The sequence below is a fragment of the Pipra filicauda genome, unplaced genomic scaffold (assembly GCF_003945595.2).
Source record: "Pipra filicauda isolate LSUMZ 115617 unplaced genomic scaffold, ASM394559v2 scaffold64_size3178608_pilon, whole genome shotgun sequence".
In the NCBI taxonomy this organism is placed as follows: Eukaryota; Metazoa; Chordata; class Aves; order Passeriformes; family Pipridae; genus Pipra; species Pipra filicauda.
The window spans coordinates 2,405,818-2,428,064 of record NW_024104809.1 but is presented as its reverse complement, the minus strand read 5'-3'; the positions used below and the strand labels follow the sequence as shown (position 1 = coordinate 2,428,064).

Here is a 22,247-nt window from a genome sequence, read left to right as displayed (position 1 = left end):
TCTAATAATAGCATTTCCTTGGGGAAACAGCTTTCTTGTACCCCTCCCTCTCTGTTTGTACCAACAAATTAATTCATCACTAGAGGGGGTTTTTAAACTATCCTTTATGAAAGAGGATTCAATTGGTATGTAGTGGGACCCAGTCATATGAACTGCTGGGCACCTCTGGCAGACTGATAAATCAGAGAAGTCACTGGGGATGGAGACTGACAGAAAAATAAGCATCTCAAGTGCACAGATACGTGTTAAGGAAAAAGATCAGCAGTACCAACAAGAGATTTGTTATACCAATATATTTTGGAGTCTCTGCTGGGATGACAGAAAGCAAAATAGCATCATCTACAGGTGGGAATATGGGAGGATGTCTTTAATGAACTTACTAGAGGGCTGGCATCATGACTTATGGGAAAAATATTCGTGGCATTATTTAATGCAATAGCCATACACGTGTCTCATAAAAAGTCAAATTGGAAATATGCACAAGTATTTAAAACGGTGATGTAGTTGTATCTCAAGTTCTCTTTGAGGTCTACTCAGAACTCATTCTTGCAGGCAGCTTTATTAGCACTGGATGTCCTGTGGCTGTCTCCTTACTGTGTGAGTTTAAAATATGATACATATGCAAAGAAATTAAAATTTTTGAAATAGTGAATAATGGTTTCGGTCTCTTGATACTGGCAAATTTAGTATCTGCCACTGTTTGGACTGGTAATGCTGCCACTGGAGGTCTAGTTTCATGAGAGAAGTTTGTTTAAATAATCAGCATTCATTTTTGTTTATTTGCTTTATGCAGGAGACCAGTTCTCTGTGTGGTTTCATCTTCCTCTACTGTGTTGAAAAAAATGCTATAAAATATGCAGAGAACCATAAATTATTTTGCTGTGCAAACATAATTGAAATATCATTGGCTATAACTGCTGTTAGGAATTGGAATTGTGTTAGGACTTAAAAGTTTTTTCCTTTACATCAAAGTTCTGGATTTAGACCCCATTTAATTTTGGGAAAGAAACGTAACTGTCAAAGTAAGAATGTATTGTGGTTTGCTGTGATTACCCAAAAGCTGGACTGGAAGACAGCTCTGAAAATTCTGAAAGTCTATGGTGCTGAGGAGTGGTTTTGTGTTTGGTGTGAACCAGTTGCCCTGTGGTGTATTACAGCTGTGTAATAGATGCTTATAAATACCCTCAGGAATGTAAAATAATGAGCTAGGCAGCAGCCATCTAATAACAGAAGGATTCTTAGGTATAAAAGAAGGAGTGCTAATAAAAAACAACCAGGACTTAGAAGCACTCACATATCAAAAAAAAAAAAAAAAAAAAAAAAAGAAAAATTCCTTTTGGAAGTGACAGCAGAGCTTACTTGGAGCCTGTTGCGTGTCCAGCCCCTGTCGTACATTGTCTGGGCAGGTTCTGAGACCTAATTATTCCAGCAGTATGCTGGACCTTGCCCCATCCAGTTGTGGAAGCTGTCCTAGTTGCAAAATTGGGACCTAACATTACATTGGAGATCTGCAGCTGGGAGAATGACCCCATCAGAAGTGTTACATATTCAAAGCCTTAGAAACTGTGGATGAGAGCATGGGAGTGGAACTTGCTTTTTGAATGTGTTATACCTGAAGTTTGTCAATTTTGGAAAGCTGCTCTTCACTAGTGATTAATGAACTATCATTAGTGTTTGAATCCCTAAAATAATTTTGTGTCTTGAATAATTTAGGATAGTGAGATTTATCCAGTAGGATCAGACACAATACACTGTATGTGGTGCGTGCTCATTTATATGGTGCATATTGTGCCAGGTAAGTATTAAAACAGGATGCTGAGTAATTCTTTGGGGACGTATCATGAGGTCTTTTTACCCACTTGTCTGAAGGAACATGACTTCCCAGGATTACAGCTAGAACGGTCTTTTGTGGGCTGAGAACTAGAAACCCTGTTCTGTCACTTTTTTTACACTAATGAGGTTTTTGGGCTTTGTTGTTGCATGAAGCTGCAGCTGGGAAATCTCTTAAAGTTTCAAAAAGTGAGTTTTACTGAAAAATGCAAGCTTTTGCTCCCAGTGAACCAGACTTTTGGGGCAGAAGGAGAGGTTGGACTAAGTTACCTTTTAATATAGATGGCTTAGCAACTTCTTTTAGGATTTAATCTTTTTTTTCTCTGTTTTGTTCTTTTGTTCCAAAATCATCATTGTAAAACCTGAAGAAAAAAAGCAGAGGCTTGTTTGGAGTATTTTGTCTGAGTGTCTGGGGAATGTTCTAATTCTTGTTCTGCTAATGCCATCCTGAATTAATTCCGAGTATATTCTATCACAGATGTTCTACATACATTTGTGTGTTTGTGTTACAGTGCTGTTTTTTCTGATATATTATTTTGTGTTCACAGAAGGAGCTAAAAAAAATCTTGAATTTGTTTTTAATTCCTGTCAATCAGGAATTTTTACTGCTGTGCCATGAGACTGAACAATACATCACATACCAGTTCAAGACAGGTGCTGTTTCCATGTCTGAATGTGCTCCTGTTTAAGATACTGTTACCTACTAGATTGCAGTGAACATAAATTACACATTCCTGTTTCAGTTCCCATGCAAATTCTGTAGCTTTGTGATAAGGTCCTCTGTGGGGTGGAGCTTTGAGATAGACTTCCCTGGACCTCAACTTACAGTGAGCCCCCTAAAGAACGGAACGATTTCTCAGTTTAACCAAAAAAAAAAAAAACAAAAAAAACCAAAATAAATGGAGCAACATAAAAAGGAGAGAACTGAAGATGAAACAACTAAAGCCACAAATCCCACATGTTCCCGTGGTGTGGGTGTCAGCTCTGTGTCAGCATGGGTCAGGCTTCAGTTTGTTTTTTAGGCTTGGGTTCAGTGCTGCCTGGGTTTTGCACCCTCTATCCTTCAGGATTCAACTCTGCCTCTCGTGCTGTGGTGGTGTCCCCCTGCTCCTCTCCCCATCTGTCATCTGAACAACACCCTCTGTTAGTCTCAAGGGTGAAACTTGAAATCTAGATAATCGTAGATAATTGTAAAAAACCTTTGTTCTTAGTTTTTCTGTTCAGTTTCTTTTTATTTTGTATGACATTCCCACTGGGTTTAAAATCTTTTACTTGTACTGAGTTTTCCAGTGGTGTTTGTCCAGTTTTCATCTCTCCATTAAATTGAGTTTACTATGGTAGAGCAGAAGTGACTGTTAAAAGTCTGTCCCTTTGAAGTGTGAAGGAGTACAAAATATCACTGGCCTTTTTGGTTTATTTGCATCATACTTAATTACTTTCTTTATTGCCTCTTAGAGGTATGTGTGAAACTTGTGCTGTTTGATCTTAAAACTACAAAAACACTCTCTGAAAGGTCATCAATTAAAATTCCTTCTCCTCTGTTCTCCTTGTAGCCATTCCTCATTTGCTCCTAATAACTGCTGGGAAAAGTTCTTTCTCTTGTCTCTTTAGTTCATGAAATGCAAAACTGATAGTTTTCCATGATCTTGGCAGCTAAGGGAATGTTATTTTACTGTTGAAACAAGGTTTACCTTTTAAACTAGTCCATCTAATTTGATACTACAAACCTGCTTGCAGGTGGTCTGGCATTCATTTTCTGGAGACAAGTCTGCTTGTAATGTTACAAGGATGTTTCGGTTTGACGAGCAAAGGACTAAGCCATTTAGGATCCAATGCTGACTTTGTACTTGCAAAAGAAGAGTAATTATGACAAACTTCTTTTATTAGGCACTCCGGTGCCAGTAGAATTAACATGAAAAAGGGGAAAAAGCAAAAGCAGCATCAGCTTTTTTTCAGTAACTGGAAAATAGCCGTGGTCTAGTTGAAGACTAAACTAGCAACTCCTCTAGCAGTGCAGAGGTGTTGTGCTCACTGCGAGCAGAGACCAGGATCTGCTGTGGGTGGTTGCTGCATATCCCTACTGCCAAGAAACTCTTGGAGGCAGGGAATGACCCCTGTTGTAGTGTGGTAACTCATAAATAACCCTGGCATTTCCAAACTACAAATGAATTAGACATAAGGTAGGTGTTAATTGCAAACATACTGAGTAATACATATGTACAATTTATTTAAAATACTTTTTAACATACATATAAAAACCCCTCACTATTTATACAGTCTAAGTTCTAGCAACATATACAAATACTGAGCAACTACAATACATGCTGAGGTAAGAACATACATTCTGGGAGAATACTCAAGCCAAACAAGACTGAAATACATTTTATATCCATACGTCTTCACATGTAAGAGAGACCCATGAAATGTACCTTTGCTTTATTGTACACAGGTGAATTCTAGTCTCAAGTGTGTCATGCAACTTAGATTTGGAAATTAATGTTTGTAGCATACATTTTAAACCCAACTGTTACATATTCAAACTTACCTTTTTAGCCCTACCTAGCAGGTAACATGTTTGAAGTCTGAAGCAGGGAGCAAAGCTTGGGACCAAATTCTTTCAGGAAAGGGGCTTAAATTCTTAAAAACATCCATTCCTGTAACAGCTAATGCTGCTCAGATACTGAAGCTGCATTATGGTTGCTTAAAAACTAACCCACTGTAAAGAAACTGTAATTCTTACACTACCTTAGCCTGCACTATCCATGGTTCTACCACACCCGGCCTGCAGTAAAAATTAAATCCAGGTGTGTTATTCTTACTGACCTGAACACATCCATTTATTTTTATGGTAATTTTCCAAGCCTAAACTGGAACAGGTTGAAAATGGAGAGGATTCTTAACTTGGGTTGATTAAGTATGTATTGTCACATCTTCATGGAAACTACTAACTTCCCACTCCTTTCAAATAAAATTAGTTCAGATAATTTCAAAGTCATAGTTGCTGCTGATAAGAACACTTATCTGTTTAAGCAGAACTACAAAGATTGCAGACTAGCTTTGTCAGGCAGAAAAAGTTGCAATAACATCAAAAGTACAATTATAGGCAAGAATTCGTTTTTCACAAATGGGTCTTATATTACATTCACATTTAGGCTTATACACCCAACTCTTAAAAAAATAATTAAAAAAAAATCATTCTCAATGAATGAGAATGAATTATCAGGAATTGTAGAATTGGGCTTTAAGGTAGCACAGAATATGTTCAACATCTTTGATGGTGACATGGATTGAAGTGCACCCTCAGCAAGTTTGTTGCCAACACCAGGCTGTGTGGTGCAGTCAACATGCTGGAGGGAAGGGATGCCATCCAGAGGGACCTTGACAGGCTTGAGAGGTGGGACTTCATGAAGTTCAACAAAGCAATGTCCTACACCTGGGTTGGGGCAATCCCAAGCACACCTAAAGGTTAGGCAGAGAAAGGACTGGGAGCAGCCCTGACTGTAAGGACCTGGGGGTGATGGTTGATGAAAAACTCAACATGAGCTGGCAGTGTTTGCTCACAGCCCAGAAATTCAAACACAGCCCGGGCTGCATCAAAGGATCATGGTCAGCAAGTTGAGGGAGGTGATTCTCCCTCTCTGCTCTGCTCTTGTAAGACCCCGCCTGGAATACTGTGTCCAGCTCTGGTGCCCCCAACATAAGAAGGACACGGACCTGTTGGAGCAAGTCCAGAGATATCTAGAAAGTTGATCGGGGGACTGGAGCACCTCCCCTATGAAGAAGACAGGTTGAGAAATTGGAGCTGTTCAGCCTGGAGAAGAGGAGATTGTGTGGAGACCTCATAGCACCTTCCAGTATCTGAATGGGGCCTACAGGGATGCTGGAGAGGGACTCTTCATCAGGAACTGTAGTGACAGGACAAGGAGCAATGCGTACAAATTGAAAGAGGGGAAATTTAGGTTAGATATTAGGAAGAAATTCTTTACTGTGAGGGTATTCAAGCACTGGAACAGGTTGCCCAAAGAAGTTGTGGCTGCTCCATCCCTGGAAGTGTTTAAGGTCGCGTTGGATGGGGCTTTGAGCAACCTGGTCTAGTGGGAGGTGCCCAGGGCAGGGGCGTTGGAATGAGATGATCTTTAAGGTGCCTTCCAACCCAGACCATTCTGTGTTTCTACATAATAACATATTTTAGATGTTGAACAGGCCACAAGTAATTTTTGTTACAGAGTTTATATACAGCCCCTCTGCAAACAACTTTTCAAGTGGTGAGGAAACCATACTGGTATTAAGGCATTGTGGCAGCCACTCTTGAACAGTATTTTACTTTTGATTTAATGTTCTCCACCTTATTTAAGGACCTGGGTAGTAAACAAGGCTTTGAATTACATCACAAAAACAAACAGTAACCACTGAAGTCCATAAAAGTGGGCTACTGTCTAGGTAGGGGGTCTCACATGCATGAATTAATTCAGCATCCTCCCAACACTGCTGTTAGGAAAAAAATAAAGCATTTTTATTGTGGGGGTTTTTTTCCCCCCTACTACTTAGGTAAGAAAGCTGTGCTTTTTCTTTTTTAACAAGATAAAAAATGGCAAACATGGTATTCAAACTGTTTTCATTTTGTGATTACCTAGCTAAAACTAGTCTACATTACTTCAATAGAAGACTTACTGCAATGTTTTTATAGTAGAGAACACTGGAACATTCAAAAGATACAAATTCCATTAAATATGTCTGAAATGGACACTCTTTGGAACAGTACTCGTTCTTTTGCAAAGGTTTTGGAATCCTGTATACTTTTAATAAGAACAATCACAAGAAAAACTCTAAGGCTAAAGTTTGTCAGTTGTGCTAAAACGTACCATATGTGCTAAATGCATGTGTAACACAAACTGTGCACCATTAGAATATTTGTGTGCTTCCTTAAGCACTCACAGAAGTATATACAGATCTTTCTTTGTATAAGCTCACACCTGAACACACAACAATAGACACTTTGGGGGAGGGCAGGGCAAGGCCTTTCTGAATTCAGTCACCTCCAACACCTGGATGCTTCCTGCACACTGACCATTAGGGAAATCTGACTTGGAGGCAGATGCTATTCAGAGTAGCCTTCACTCAGGAGGGAAAAATGAAAAGGCAGTTGCCATGTAGTTTCCTTGTGTGAATTTGTGCCTCCTGGATCCCTAGGAAGGAACAAGACTGAGTGGCTTAAGGAGACGAAACAGAAAGACACAGAGACAGCAGCTTCTAGTTTTGGAAGGCTAACCAAAAAGGCAGGAACCTTCAGAGGAACAGACAGCTGATGATTCCTCATCCTGTGAACAAAAGCTGCAATAATGTAATTCAGAAACAAAAATATTTTATGTCTTGAAGTCAATGGGATTTTTGCCATCAGTCATGACAGTTGGTAAAGTCCAAAACTGTGCAGACATTTGATAAGAAAAAAGGGATTTTAGAAGCTGCAGTGCCCACATATAGATCTTAGAAAGTTAGGAGCTTTGGGGTTTGGGGTGGGATTTTTCCCCCCCCCCCCAAGAAATAGTACCATTAGGAAGAAAGAACTGGCTTTAGTACTTTAAATTGTTTCTCCCCATTTATCATTCACATCTATGAATTACTGAAGCTAATCATGAAGAGTTCTTCTCTCATGTCTGACAGACAATTGTACAGTAGTAATAAAAAAGTCCACGGTTTTGCAGGAGACAAGCTGTTAATTGTACGTACAGCTTTAGGAAAGGCAGAATTTCTGTCTTCCCAGACCTCCAATACCACATCTTTTGGTTCAACATTGTATTATTTAAGACTAACAATATCAAAACAATGGAATTAAAAAAAAAAATGGAACTGTCAGCTTTATGGAACTGGCTTTTAAAAACAAGCCATCATTCTGTCTTACTCGTGAGCTAACTGAGTTCATCCTTGCTCCCAGTGGAATGGGCCACGCTCTGCGGTACCTGGTACACCAGTTCGTCGGTGCTGCCTGGCCCCGGCTGCCCCTTTGGTATGTCGTACAGTGCCTGTGCTGATGAGGCACTGTCTGTCCTAGATAACAGTTTACTGCAAGTTCCAACCAGTGGAGGAGCTTGATTCCCTGCAGCTTTGAAGGTGGAAATGGAAGGAACGCCAAGAGGTGTGCTGGGATGGCTGGACATGTCCATGATTATGGGAGTTGCGTACTCTGGTCCAGTTATAGGCAGTGGTTCGGCGTAGGCGTGGTAAACTTCTTGTATGGGTGAATTGTAAGGGTCCAGATCAGCATAACTTGCTTCTTTTCCTTCCTCTGGTTTGAAGGTTGATCTCTGATGAAGTGTGCCGACAATTCCCCCTACCAGGGGCTGAGCATATTCTGTGTTGCAAGCCCCAACAAAACAAAATAAAACCATACTTAGTGGAATGGTTTTTACAGCACCACCACATTAAATACAATTTGTCAATATTTCACAGAAATTATTATTATCCTAGACCAAACTAGCGGTCCGCCTCTGTCCACCAGTGCCAACCACTTTGGTAAAGGATTCCTTTCCACCCAATAGTTAAAGCCACTGGGATAGCCACAACATCCCCATTTCTCAGGTTTGTACTTTCCTGGTGAGCTGAAACTTCCCACGCTGCAAATCTGCCTGAAAACAAAGCTTATTGAAATGTTCTTCCCTGCAAAATTAGATTTAATTGAAATTATCCTTCCTTGCTTTGAATAACAATGGTCTTTGGGGTGGAGGGTTTGTTCTCTGAGGGAGGAAGCCTGCATGTGGTCAGCTGAGATGTTTTAGCTCAACAGATAATCCAAGTTACAAAAACTGGAGGTGAGAAAACTGGCTTGCTGAGTAAAAACAGACAAGCAGCCAAAAAGAGAAAAGCAGTTCTGCCTGCAGTGAAGCTGTAATTCTGCATATCTGCCTAACTCTGCCATCAGCTTGTAAACACAGAGCCAAAGGAACAGTCAGTCATCTTCCTCTCATACCTGGGCCACCAGGAAAAGGCATGTGCCATTACCAGTAACTCCTCCTTTTCCACAGCACAAGGATGATTGTGAGTGTAGGGAACCATGTGCCACATTTCAGATTTGTGCATAGACTGTGATGACATTATTTCCAGTGCATGAAAATATAACCAGTTCTTCAACCCTTGGGGTTCTTGGGGTTTAAGAACAAGTACAAGTAAAGAAATTTTCAATTACTGCATTGACTTAGGCAAGTGTTTATCTACAGCACATCAAGTCAATACATATTTTTATGATACTCAAAGATCTCAAAAGGTCCGCATTTTAAGAAATGTGCTTACCCAGAGAACTATTCATTTCTCCTCTGTTCCCCCCAAAAAACAGGAAAAAACTAAAAGTAGCCGAATTCCTGACATTTTTTAGCATGTGATGTATATATTACATGGCCCACAAAAACAGTGAAATGTACCTGCAGACTCTGTTTGCAACATTGTTGGGACTTCTCTTGGTCTTAGGTGACTAATTTCACTGCTGCTGTAGCGTACAGGAGTTTCTTCATGTTCTGCTGATTTGGTCGGGAGGAATTGTTTCATTCCTTTCCACCATCCTTCACATGGATTAGAAAACAAACAAACCACCCAAGACTTCATATATATATATCTATATATATATAGATATATAGTGTTTTAAGCTACTTAAAATATTTTTGCACCACAGCCCGTATTTTGTAGTAGCAGGTAAATAACTCGATTATCAGTATTTGCGTGTCCCCAAAGTTACAAGGTATTTTAATATTTTCTGGCAGACTGAAGAGGCAGAGGTGACAACATGACTCTCACCCAGTCAACCTTCCTGAATGCTGAGTAAAGGATTTCATAAAACCTTTTTGTTACCTGCACGATCCCAGTAAGGTAGATCATATGTGCCCTCAGTTTTTTTCTTGCTGTGAAAAAAAAAAAAAAAAGAAAAAGGGGTATTTTAGCTACTCTGCTTATCAAAAGACACATTAATTAATACTCATCAACTATCACCTTGGCTGTTACTGGTCCTCAAATTTAATGTATAAGCACCAGTAACCTGGCTTGCCATCACCAGTCTGCTGCTACTGAAGAAACCAGGCCTTAGTAAAAGCACTTTTAATGAAAACGATTACAAAAAGCTGGTTTTGCTGTCCTTACTATTCAAGTGAATGTTTTCTCAGAGAGAACACAATTCCTTCCACAAGTGCAGACCACACAGTCCCCACAGTTACACATGCAGCATTTCATTCCCACACACCAGACTGACACTCATTTAAAGCACTTTCATTCACCTACCGGTTTCTCCAATGCCATGCACAAACTGAGATAAGAATCAGAGTAGTGAAGACCATCACCAGCACTGGAACCAGAACTGCTGCCAATGCCACATCTGAAAACCATTAAATTAACTGGTGTCAGACAGAAGAGCTTCTCATAAATCATGAAAATTACTTGGGTAAAGCACACAGTTCCCACATGTAGTGTCCATCACACCGGATTCCCCCAGCTAAGTTACCCTGCTGGATGCTCCCACAGTGTAAATTTCAATTAACATCTGGCTCTTCTACACAAACGCACAGCTGGTGTTTTTACAAGGTTTTTCATCAAAATCAACCAATTTGCTTTAGTATAAGATTTTTCTGTTAGAACATGTGTTTTATTATTTACAAAATCCATTAGTGTAACCACTTAAGTTTGAACTCCTTTAAAAAGTAAATACCACAGTACCTTAACAGTTAATCACAGTTAGCCTGTGCTGGGTCTGGGTGTGACATGAGACCATCCTGTCCCCTGCAATCCAAAGGACATTTTAGCAGTGCCTCAGTCTGCAGTGACCTTGCTCCCTTTTCTGACCATTTTCTTTGATAAACAAAATGATGTTCTTCAACTTCCATGTCAACAAGACTGATCCATAAAAGATTTGCTATGTCAAAAGTATTCTGTTCTAAGAAATTATCTAATTCAATAACAAAGCAGTTACACTTGATTAATTCAGAAGAGAAGGTCAAGTTGCAACTTCTTCTGACAAAACTTGTTCAGGGATTAAAAGATGAACTCAGTTTGAAGAAGCTTTGGAAGACAGAACTGTTACCCAGATATATAATACACATTGTATATACATATATATCTGACTTGGAAGATTGGTTTTGTTTCTACATGCAGTATGCAACTGTACATCTTTCATCATATGTGTATTTAATAACTGGTAAATACTAAGAAGTAAATATTGATAATTTGCTATAATATGTTAAGTGTTGGGAAAATTTAAATTTAGAAAACAGACTTAATATACGCCAAAGCACCATAAGGAGTTCCCAAGCACTTCTACTGTGGATACCTTTGGTTACACTTGGAGTCACTGTAGTGTTCTTTATTTCAGGTGTGAAAGTTGTTTTATCTGTCTGCAATGAAGTCTTCACTGAATGAATGAAGTCATCAATGAAGTCAGCATTCCTCTCATCATTCTTATTCTGAGGTGGCGGTGGTGGTGGTGGCAAGGTGATTTTAGGAGCACGACCTTCAGAAGAAAAAGAATTTATAAGAAAAGTGCTAGTTTTCCATGTCTCCTTTTCAGGAGAAGACAGCTAAAACAGTTTGCTATAAAGCTTTTGTTCACGTTATATAAGGAGAACCCCCCATGAGTCAATAACATGGGAAGCAAGTGACTGGTGTCCTTTGAAACACTCATTTTCGAAATCAACTTGTGTACATCTAAATTCGGTATTTTCCAGTTAAGTGTAATAACTTCTGGAGAAATTCAGAAGTATTGGTTACAGAAGGATTATGCAGCCAGAAAGGACTTTTTTCTCATTGAAAATATACCTACAATGTAACCTTTAACCTTAATAATTTCACTGCTTGTCTTGCACAATGGAAGTTTTCAGTTGCCTTACCTATACTAAACTGACATCCTAGCAGTTCTACTTTCATTGCAATTTTCTGGTGCCATTTTAAGGGGTTAATCCTAAAAAAGCGTGCAATAATAGGTGGAATGAAATTATTGCGGACTTCCTGGTACAATTCAGTATTCCCTTGAAATACCTAGAAAAGAAAAAAAAAAAGAGAGAGAGAGAGAAACATTATTATTATACAATTCAATAACAACTAAGTAACTACAACCATTTTCTATGTTTTATTTAGGAAAAATAAGCAGTGCAGGATCCTGAAAATTCACCCCAGAACAGCGCTGCTGCCTGTACATCTCCACTCACTTGGCCCCATTGCATATGGAACTAAATAAAACAAAAAAGGCACGTGTACATGTATGCAGCTACCTACTTCAGAGTAAAGGTACCATGTAATATCCTACTGATGCTCCCCAGGCAGTGCCTGCTGTTAAAGACATCTCACATGTTTACAGCACTGAGTAATTCTAACTTGGTCCTCTTTGGTATTTTGCACTTATTCTTCAAATATATGTATATAGCAAGGAGTTGTGACACTGTGCAAGCAGCAATTAAGCAGTGTCTTCACACAGCCTAACAGTTAAGCACAGTCTGTCTGGGGCTGGCATTTATGAGAAAGCATTAGAAGGCACAATCAAGTATGTAACCACACTGTCCTCTCGTGGCTGCTGTCTACAAGTGCCGAACCACAAGTAAAGTAAAGGATTCAGGTTCAGAATGAGAAAGCTCTCCTCAGTCTCATACTGAGCCATGGGGTTCTGGAAGAGAAGGGCACAGACTTTGAGTGAAGGATGAGCTCAAGCTGGTCCTCCACTGCCTATCCTCTCACACAAAGAACTCTTTAAAATGTGCAAATACAGAAAGGGTCTGTCTGGTTGAAGTTTAAAACCAGTGAGAGATAACTCAGTCACTGCATAATGCAGTATAAACACACAAACAAACTCACAGTAAACTACAGGTTTTGCACCCTTGGAGCTGCTTAAAACAATAGAGCAGTTTGTCCCAGTATTCCAACCCTGCCTCTCCTTTAAGAGGACTGGTTTGGCGCCATGTCTTTGGGTAGGAAGTGAGCTGTCTCCCCATGTTAGTGCACAGCAGTTGGGCTTTGGCTTTGCACATGCAGCTCTGTGGTGGTGCTGCTGCAACACAGGTCACCACAGAGGTGACAGTAAATGAGTTCTTTGTTTTTAAAGCACTGGTACACATACTGCAAATCACATTGGACAGAATGCAAAACAGAATTTTGGCACTTGCCTGAAAAAACAACTATTACAGGGAGTTGTCTGCTCACTCACACCACTTGGTAAACAATAAAGCACCCTACCATTCTTAGGGCCAAGTGCTCACTGTGTAACAGCTGATGTATCTGCATAAAATGGAGCAGTCAAGAGCTTTTAGAGCATTTCTGATCAATGCAAATTGCTGTTGTTTCAACCTCCACACACAAGACTTTTGTATCGCACTCCTGTGTTTAAGTTTTTGTAACAAAATAACTAGAATATCCCTAAAGTTTTGAAATAAAACAATTATTCCAGGAAAATATCCATTCAAAAGACAAAAAAACCAAACCCTAATGATCCCAGGGACCTTCAAGGGACTCACTCCTTAGCTCCCCGATGTAGATAACATGTCTCCACTCTCAAAAGACACCCAAACCCCATTACTACTACTTAGATGTAAGTATTTTGGTTTCTCTCTACATAGGCACTGACTGTCTTCATGTTTGAAAGCACTGACTGACCAAACAGATACATGAGTCAATTTAGTTAGCCATGGAAAAATAAATCACTCGGTAATTTAAACGCAGTACTTCATGTTTTTTGTTTCTGTGTATCCACGTGACACTAACAGACTAAAACTGCTAACCCATTCACCATACTAAAAATCCAGGTTGGCAAACACAAGGTATTTCCCTAGAGGGTGTAGTCTCTGTTCTTCCCTGCAGTGCAGGTGGACAAGCACATGGCTCTCACTGATATCTGTCCTGCTCTGAATTTAAGCTTATTGTTCTTAAATATATTTAATAGCAACAAATGAAGACAGATTAAATGCAGGGATAAGTTTATGGTGTTATTTTGGAAATAAATGAATAATACAAAGTAGTAACAGCCCATGTGTCCACAGAAGACTGTGTTCCAATTTAAAGCCACTTTTCCCCTAAACAAGGGTCATTTTTTTTTTAAGCTGACAGGCTTGTAGCTACAGACCTCACCAAAGAATCACTTGTTTTGGTAAAGATGCAAATGAGAAGCAAGATAGAGAGGTGACTTCTTGAGGGGATGTGCCCAGCCCAATCTGCTGTAACTGTCCTTGTTAGTGCTGTGCCTGCCAGTGCCCATTACTAAAAGAAAGTACAAGCTGCATCTGGCTGCCCAAGCAACACATGCAGAAGTTACAGATAAAGGACACAGATGTCCAACACTGAAAGTTAAGTCTCACATCAGGTTTCTGAGGCTGAGCAAGTAACAGCAAAGACAAGAATTGGTAATGACTATTACCTTCAAGAAAGATTAACAGTAAAGTCGTTCTTTACTCCAGGCTTTTATTAGCCAAGATTTGATGTCCAGTGTTATATGAGAGTAACTTAACTTTACCTGCAGCTCTGTATTTTTTGTTACTCTAATTTTTGCACAAAAAAAAAAATGGCCTAAGCTTAATACAGTACAAGGTTTTTGATGAGAAATCATTTTCATATTCCATTTATTATCAAACTTTCTCCCTTTCCCTCTGTGCTGTCAAACAAAATTTTCCAACACTGCAACTCTCATTTGTCATTTCCCCAATTCAAGCATTTTTCAAGCATTTTACTTTTTTTCATATACAAAATGTTCAGAAGTTTTTCTTGAGTACTGCCAGATCTCTAGAAGCTATTTGCAAAGAGGACTACAGGAAAGCCTTGGAAAAGCTTCTAGCCCCCTGAAAAACGTTAGGAATTTCAAACATCTTTGAAAAAACAGCGAATAGCACCTCCCAGTCATTCTGGTGTGCAATTACAGAAGGCTCAATCAAAGGGAGAAGCCTGCAACCATATGCATCCAAAAGCAAGGCTCTATCGCAGAATCACAGAATATGCTGAGTTGGAATCAAATGAGGTGATGGCAGAGGACAAATCTGTTATTTTGAACAATACTGAGCCATTTTTTCTGTCATTTAACCACAGCTGACACTCCCTGGGTATGTCTGGTTCTTCATGCACTGAACCTAATGACACAAAGAGTGCAAAGAAAGATGTATTGCCTGTAGTTTCAAGCTCCACAATTTGTTTAATTTCATGAATGTGCAAGAGGAACAAAATGCTCAAATTACAAGGCAACAGCTGCAAAGGTTTCCTAGGAAAATTATCAAACTAACCCTGAAGCCTAAATTCTGGCAGCTCAACAGCTGAGATTTTATTTTACGGCCAGAAGAGGGCAATCTAAACTCACAAAATACACTGGATTTAAAAATATTTTTCCTTTTTCTTGAATACTTCATGTTTTCTCACCTTACCAATATTAGTTGTATTTACAATTGTGAAATTTCCATAAAACATACCTAGAAAGTGCATGGTATTTTTACCTTATCTTTATCCATGCCAGGTTCTCTGTACACTGTCCACTTCTGTGCATCATCACTGTATAAAATTCTGTAGGCTGAGACATAATAGTAGTACTCTGCTAAAGTTGATCCAGTAGTTATAATGCCTGTGAAAAAGAAGGTGTCCAGTTAAGACAAAAAAACCCGCTACCAGTTTGTAAAAATTTACAGATCAGCTTTTGAATCCAGAGTTAAGATAGTCTGGAGTCTTCACTGGTCCAGTTTATTTCAAGAAGTTTATCCAACTCGAAGGTGCCAGAGTCTGAAACTTCTACAGTGACTGCAACTTAATAATCATTTTACTTACTTTTGTATTTTAATTTTCATGATATAACCTTACTAAGCACTTTTCCCTCATTTCTTGATGGAAATGACTCGTTCATTTGACCACAGCCCGCTCCTGTCTCCAGCTGCTGAGACAGCACTGCTCTTCCCTGCTCTTGTACTGCCAATCTAAAAGCACCACTGAAAGAACTGTAGATTCCTACAGTTGATGCTTCCATGCTGCAGAACAACTCACACAGGAAAGCTGTTTTGTAAAAGCTTATTAGCACAGGATGATTTAGAGGAGTCACATAACATCCAAACAGTCCCTAGGGAGATAATAACAAAGGCTGCTGGTAAACTAGAGTTGTTTAATGACAGGAAGCCAAGCTGCTGATAGCAGGGTGTGCAGCTGAGGTTACAGAGACCAATTCATGCATTTGAAAGAGACAAACCCAAACCAATCAAAGGAGAACGTTTCACAATAGCCTTAAAGCCCAGGATTCTATCTACTAAACACTCTACCTAAAACAAATTTATTTTTTATTTAAATCAGATGACAAACATGCCCATTATCAACAGTGAATCACATTTCCACAATTAAAACAAAACAGAAAACACTAACATCAATACCAAAGATACAACAGCTGCACTGCCACACCAGAGGTTAAACCCAAAATGCCAATGCTTCACTACTCGGAATGGGCAAGGCTGCAATCACTGGGAACCAGTAACCATAAGCAGGAGACCTCAACTCCCAGAACATGAAGCAAACCATCCACAGCAGGCTGGGAAACAGCACCTCCAGCTGTCTCACCAAATAAACAGCTACTAAAATCACCATTTTTGTGAAGGAGCAGAGCCTGTTTGCTGAAGTAAGGCGCAGACTGCTCAGGGGCCGCCATCCCCAACTCCCAGCCCAAGTTCCACTTGAGGCAAGGAGGTGAAAGGGAGGCTACCAACTGGTTTACTCTGCCTGCTGCTTATCTCACACTGCACTGCAACTACTCTTGTCTCTACTATTGGATTCACTATGGCCCTTACAGGGACTAGGGAAAATCTAGAAACCTAAGTCAGTATATGTGCATCAGAGGTACCAGTGGATTGAGCTGACTGGATTTCGATTTGCACCTCAAAACAGACAATTAGCAGGCTAAGAGAAGCATCAAGGATTCAATAAAACCACAGGAAAAACTTCAACAAATTCTGATGGAAGAGCTGTCTTCTACTATGAAACTATACCTCTTCAGCTCCAGGCTCCTCCAAATTTGCGGTATTGGTAATTAAGTGTCTCCTGGACTTTATCTAAGACTTAGCACTGGAAAAAAGGATGTCAGTAACCAAACTTTTTGAATGCTGCTGAAAAATCACATCAGATTCACTTACCTGTTATTTTCTTTTCTTTATTCAAATCAATCTGCAACCACTGATGTTCATCACTGATAAGAGCAGCCCAAGGAGGACCAACCCTTTTTAGTCTGGCATTTTCAGGTTTCCAAATGTTTACTTGTCCCGTTTGGTTAGGCCACTCAAGAACAGACGATGAAGTGATCTGGGAATCAGGAATTACCCCAGATTCCATCCCCAGTGTCCCATAACAACCTGAACAACAGAAAAGGTGAGGACTGAAAATGAACACTGAAGCTACTCTGCTTGGATTTTAAGACTTTATGTACAAATATTAAAGTGCCATCTAAATTTATTCCATAACAACACTATCAACAAAACACGCTGTCTTCTGCTTTCTAACAGTGATATTGGAACCCAACTTCATAGTAATGAGATTGCCATGATTTATGCCTGCTCCAAGAGTAACATGGATATCCTCTTAGTCACCACTCACACAGAGCACTAGATGAGAAGCTTTGGGGGAACTGTCACGGTTTAAGATGGTTGATGCAGGAATGGGAAACAGACTACTTGATCATTTGTTCCTTTTTGTGTCTATATAACTTCTTGTTTTTTAAACCCACCTCAGTATGACAATTTAATTTGACCATCAAAGCATGTAGGAAGTCATGTCATAATCCTGGTCTTAAGCTCAAATGCATCCCTGAAATTAGCTGCATTTTTTTGGTCACCATTCTTACTATGAGTTTCTTCCCATGTTGCATTCTGCTGATGGCTAACAAACATCTCCTAAATTCAGGGCTAAATCTCCTTGTGGCTAGTTGATATCCACTTGCTATTTGCTAAATCTTATTCTGTAGTGCCAACAGTTTTCTCCTCTCACGTGTACTTCCCAGAAACAGCAGCAGAGAGCAATCTTTTCCTTCAGTTAGGCAGGCTGAACAACCCAGCCTAGTTTCCCTTCTCCTGTGAGCACACCCTCTCTGCACCAAGGTTGGGCACTCATCCTTGAAGGGAGCCCACGTGTGACTGGATTCCAGGGAAGGCCTTGCCCATCTCCTGTGACATGGCATTAATAGTTTATTGTCTCTACTTGACATACTTCACCTGCCACAGTCCAGGATCACGTTAGCACTTTACTAACAGAATCCTTTCCATCATCTCTTGTTTCCATTTAACATGTTGCCAGTTTGAAGCAAAAATGCCTCAGTCTGTAAGCATCTGACATTCTACCTTTTGCTCTGTGATTCTTCAGTTAATTTCTATCACTCAAGCCTCAAAGTCAGCCAGGTCTTCCTGTACAAATAATTTCACCTTTCTCTGCACAGACCACACCTCTGGCATTAATAACACACTCTTCTATTTCGTATCAAATGAAACCAACTACTACAGAAGAAACAGAGTAAGACCTTCAGCACAGTCTGATAAACCTCATTTGAGCATACTACAGGAGTTTTCTTTTGCCTTCAGCAAATTCCTAGGTCACTTAACTACAGAGATTTTAATCTAGATCTGCATCTCGTCTCTAGTTTATTCAATAATTTCTCATGTGTCACTGAAATCCAGAGATCTAGATCAGCATTTTGTCCTATCTCTTCATATTTCCAGGCCATTAACTACTTTCATACACACTATCAAATCACATTTTGAAAGACCAGCAAAAAGACACCAGCAAACCCCACCCAGATCACTGTGTTTAATATTCTTCATGCATAAGGACACCAGACATGCAATTCCTTCTTTCAGCTCTTGCAGAGGGTCTGGGAGAGAAATTATTTTACTATTAGGTACATTATATTTTCTAATTTTTGTCTGTTTGTTTACATTTCCATCTCCAAACACCTCTGCCCATCAGATTCCTGTCTTTATATCCCCATTCTGCATCCCTTTTATTTATATTAGGAAAAGTATTTGTTTACTTTTGAAGAGTATGTGCATGGTCCCCCCTCCCTTTTTTTTAACTTTATCATTATGAAAAACAGCCATGATGGTTTTATGGATTTTATATTGTTATTAAAACAGTTAAAGACACTGAGGAAAGGCCACTGTCTTCACAGTACTGCCAACATCCACTCAAAGACAGCATTCAAAGCGACTTACAGAAAAACTAGCTTCCATTTAGAAAACTGCAGCTAATCTATTTGAAAAACAGGTAAGATAGAAGGTAAAAACTCACAAAGCAGTAAAGCTTCAAAAAGGGCAACACTTGTGATAACAATCATCAACCTGGCACACATGGACAAAACAAAACATAAAAGCCAAGAAGGGACATATCTTAGACACAGAGCAAGGCCCAACATGCCCTTCCAGAGCAAGAGAGACAGTAATTTACCACACAGCATTCAGCTGCAAGGAAAGGGGAGGGGGAAAAAAGTAAAACAAGGAAGAGAAAGGTGAGGAATCATTTTGAGATTTCTTCTAGCTTTCTTAACAGACAACCAGGAAAGTGTAAGGAGTAAACCTGGAAGAAAACCAGAATGCACAGTTGTTACAAATAAAGAGCAACTCTTAATGCTCAGCTCTCCTTTAGTAGTCTGTTTAAAGTATGAGAGTCAAGTCACTTTAAATTAGACTACAATAGAGGAATGTAACTTGAAAGAATCTCTGTCTGCAGATAAGCAAGGCTTACCTATAAATGTAGTGAGGATTAATCATCAAATTGAGATAGTAAAACAATTCAAAAATATACATTACTGAGGAATGCAGTAAAATAAGTCTCACAAACTAGAACAAAAATTAAGAAATAATATACCTGCACACTTATTCCTACTCACAACGTTTGCATCAAAGTAATAACATGTAATACATGTGATAACACTTACCACTTGTCTTAAAGGTGAAGAGACTTGTAGATAAAGGTCCCCTGCAGAGAACAAAAGATGTTTTGCAGTACTCAGGTAAACTGAAACAAACTGTCTTCCATTTATTTTTCCTGTCTGACTGCTTGCCAGCGAAACCTATGCACATATGCCTGAACAAACACTTAGTGATTAAAGCAACACTTTCTGCCACCAAGTTGCAGTGCTTTCAGTACAAACACCTTTTCAACTGAAAGCTAGTCCAGAGATATGGAGTTGGAGGCTTTCAAACAAACATACCAGGCAAAAGGCACATCTTCATTAAAATGCTCCCTTACATACTAAGCTAATCATAACAACAAGAATCAATTTTTTCTGACTACTTTCATTCCTGGGACTTCTGGGATACAATGACAAGCTACACTCTTTTCCCTGTAACTAAAAAGCTGCCATTACATTACTATTTTTCCACAGAGCATTAGGAATTTACAGTCAAGCAGGTAAAAAATCCTCACAGAATTTGGAAAATTAATCTTTACAGGTTAAAAATATCTAGTAAACAATTACACTGCAGCAAAAGTGCACTGTGAGAACCTTAGAGAAGAGAACCTGTCAGGGGAACATGTAGCTTCACTAGCTGAAATTAATCCCTCAGTGAGACACGACCAAGATCTAAGGTGCCAAAGATAAGGAAAATACAGGAAGTACACTTACATCTTTGAGGTGACGTTGTTAGCCAAGGAGCCTTCATAGTAGGGAATGCCCTTGCTGATCACAACGTTAATTTGGCCACCCAGAGTATTTGACACAACGCCTGCGTGAACACCAGCCATACAAAGTGATGACGACTTGAAGAGGGGGGGAAAGAAAAATTTAATACTACAAAGTAAATAAATTAAATACCACACCATATATTGTATATGTTACACTATCCAGTTATAGCCTTTGTTATTATTACATTAATATACTGTTCTAATTTATTTAGAAATAACAGACTCATCTACAGTTCATTATGAAATTTATAAGAACAAAAAGAAGGTCCTAAATTTCACTGGGTCCTTGCCCAGATGTATTTGGTACGTAACTCCTGTAACTAAATACCCTCAAACCAACACCAATGCGAAACAGTCTGAAAAAGCCAGACAGCCAGACTTTCAGCCTACAATAAATCATGTTAGACAATAGAAATTGAAGACATAAATACATAGAAAATCTTTTAATAGAAAGCACATTGAAAGTTTGTTTGTTTATTTTCTCACAATTAAGGAGTGATGCACTGCAGATTTTGTAGCTTTTTGCCAAGGTGCTGTATTTTTTAGCTTAACTCATGGTTAAACATGGTTTAACCTGAATGGTTATCCAGGACACTGATCCACATAAACCCACAGTAATACATGAATACAACTCATCCTAAAGAAGTCAATTACCTACATTGTACAGGTCAGTGGATATCAGTTACACAAAGTGTTTTTGCAGGACATCATGTTCTTGCCTTCTCTCCCTGGATGACTGGATCTACTAAGAAATGTCACAGTGACACCTCCCTGGCTTGCAGGCTGGCTGTGCCAAGTGAGCAGGACTCATCACATCAGTCCTTCAGGCACTGCACAGAGTGAGCAGAGAAACATGCCTCTGTCTCCTGGATCAAAACTAGCCAAGCTGGGAAGCAAATCCTTCCAGCCAAAGGGGCTTGACCAAGAAATACTCTAGTGTTCAGGAGAAGAGAGAGAGTCCAGTTCCAAAAAGAGCTTAGCAGCAGTGGCTTTGCACCATCCACCACATGCACCAAGATTTCTGGAGGATTACTGGCTACACACAGTGCAACAGGCACAGACAGAGCTATTCTCAGGTGTCCCTGCAATGTGCAGCACAGGGGTATGAGAGACATGTTGCAATTCTGCAGCCCCTCACATCCAGCAAGACTGGGATCGACACAGCTCCCCTTTCCATTGGAAGTATGAACATGGGATTCTGCAGTAGATGCAGCTCTCTCCTCTGTGCCCACCAGAAGATGTCAGCAATGAGAGCTCCAAGCTCTCAAGGACTGTCCACAATAGGGTGACACAGCAAAGAATCAAGATTTAAAGTATTTTTTAAAGCAACAGGCAGTTGCTGTACATTTGAAAGAGATGCATGAGAAACCTCTACCTGAAACTTGGCCCAACAGTGGGCTGGACAATTTGATTTCTTTGCACGCAACTTGACTTCTGGGAAATTCTCTGCTTTTATATTCAGTGCAATAAAGTAAGAAAAGTGACAAAAGAAAGTCACAGGGCATTTATTTCTGAAAGTTTCCTTTTTCGTCCATAGAAAACAATTTTTTCCAGATTTTGGCAAAAAAACCTCCCAACAAGCAGGACTCCTACGAATGCTGCAAATACGTTAAGCAGAGAATCAACTTCACCTTGTTACCAGCTACAAAAACTACCTCACAGCCATTTAGTGAAGACTCACTGTGGACCAGAACATATAACAGTTACCTTGTGGTGACATTTTTACGTGTGGGTGATTGTTTAAGGATTTACACATACTTGAGAAAAGAAGATCAATCAGGCACACT

General features: G+C 39.6%; 1 protein-coding gene across 2 annotated transcripts in view; it reads right to left on the bottom strand.

Annotated features, from left to right (window-relative positions):
* Nucleotides 1–5,932: 5,932 nt before the first annotated feature.
* Nucleotides 5,933–22,247, bottom strand: part of DCBLD2 (discoidin, CUB and LCCL domain containing 2) — a 40,225-nt gene continuing 23,910 nt past the window's right edge. Inside the window, exons 6-15 of one of the 2 annotated variants that reach the window (XM_027727623.2) lie at nt 20,402–20,535; nt 19,712–19,752; nt 16,926–17,141; nt 15,258–15,382; nt 11,688–11,835; nt 11,132–11,311; nt 10,090–10,183; nt 9,667–9,716; nt 9,243–9,380; nt 5,933–8,179 (exon numbers count right to left, since the gene is read on the bottom strand). In XM_027727623.2, coding sequence (XP_027583424.2) covers nt 7,737–8,179; nt 9,243–9,380; nt 9,667–9,716; nt 10,090–10,183; nt 11,132–11,311; nt 11,688–11,835; nt 15,258–15,382; nt 16,926–17,141; nt 19,712–19,752; nt 20,402–20,535 — 1,569 coding nt within the window. In that variant the 3' untranslated portion in view covers nt 5,933–7,736. The other variant, XM_039388440.1, reaches the window with a different exon arrangement.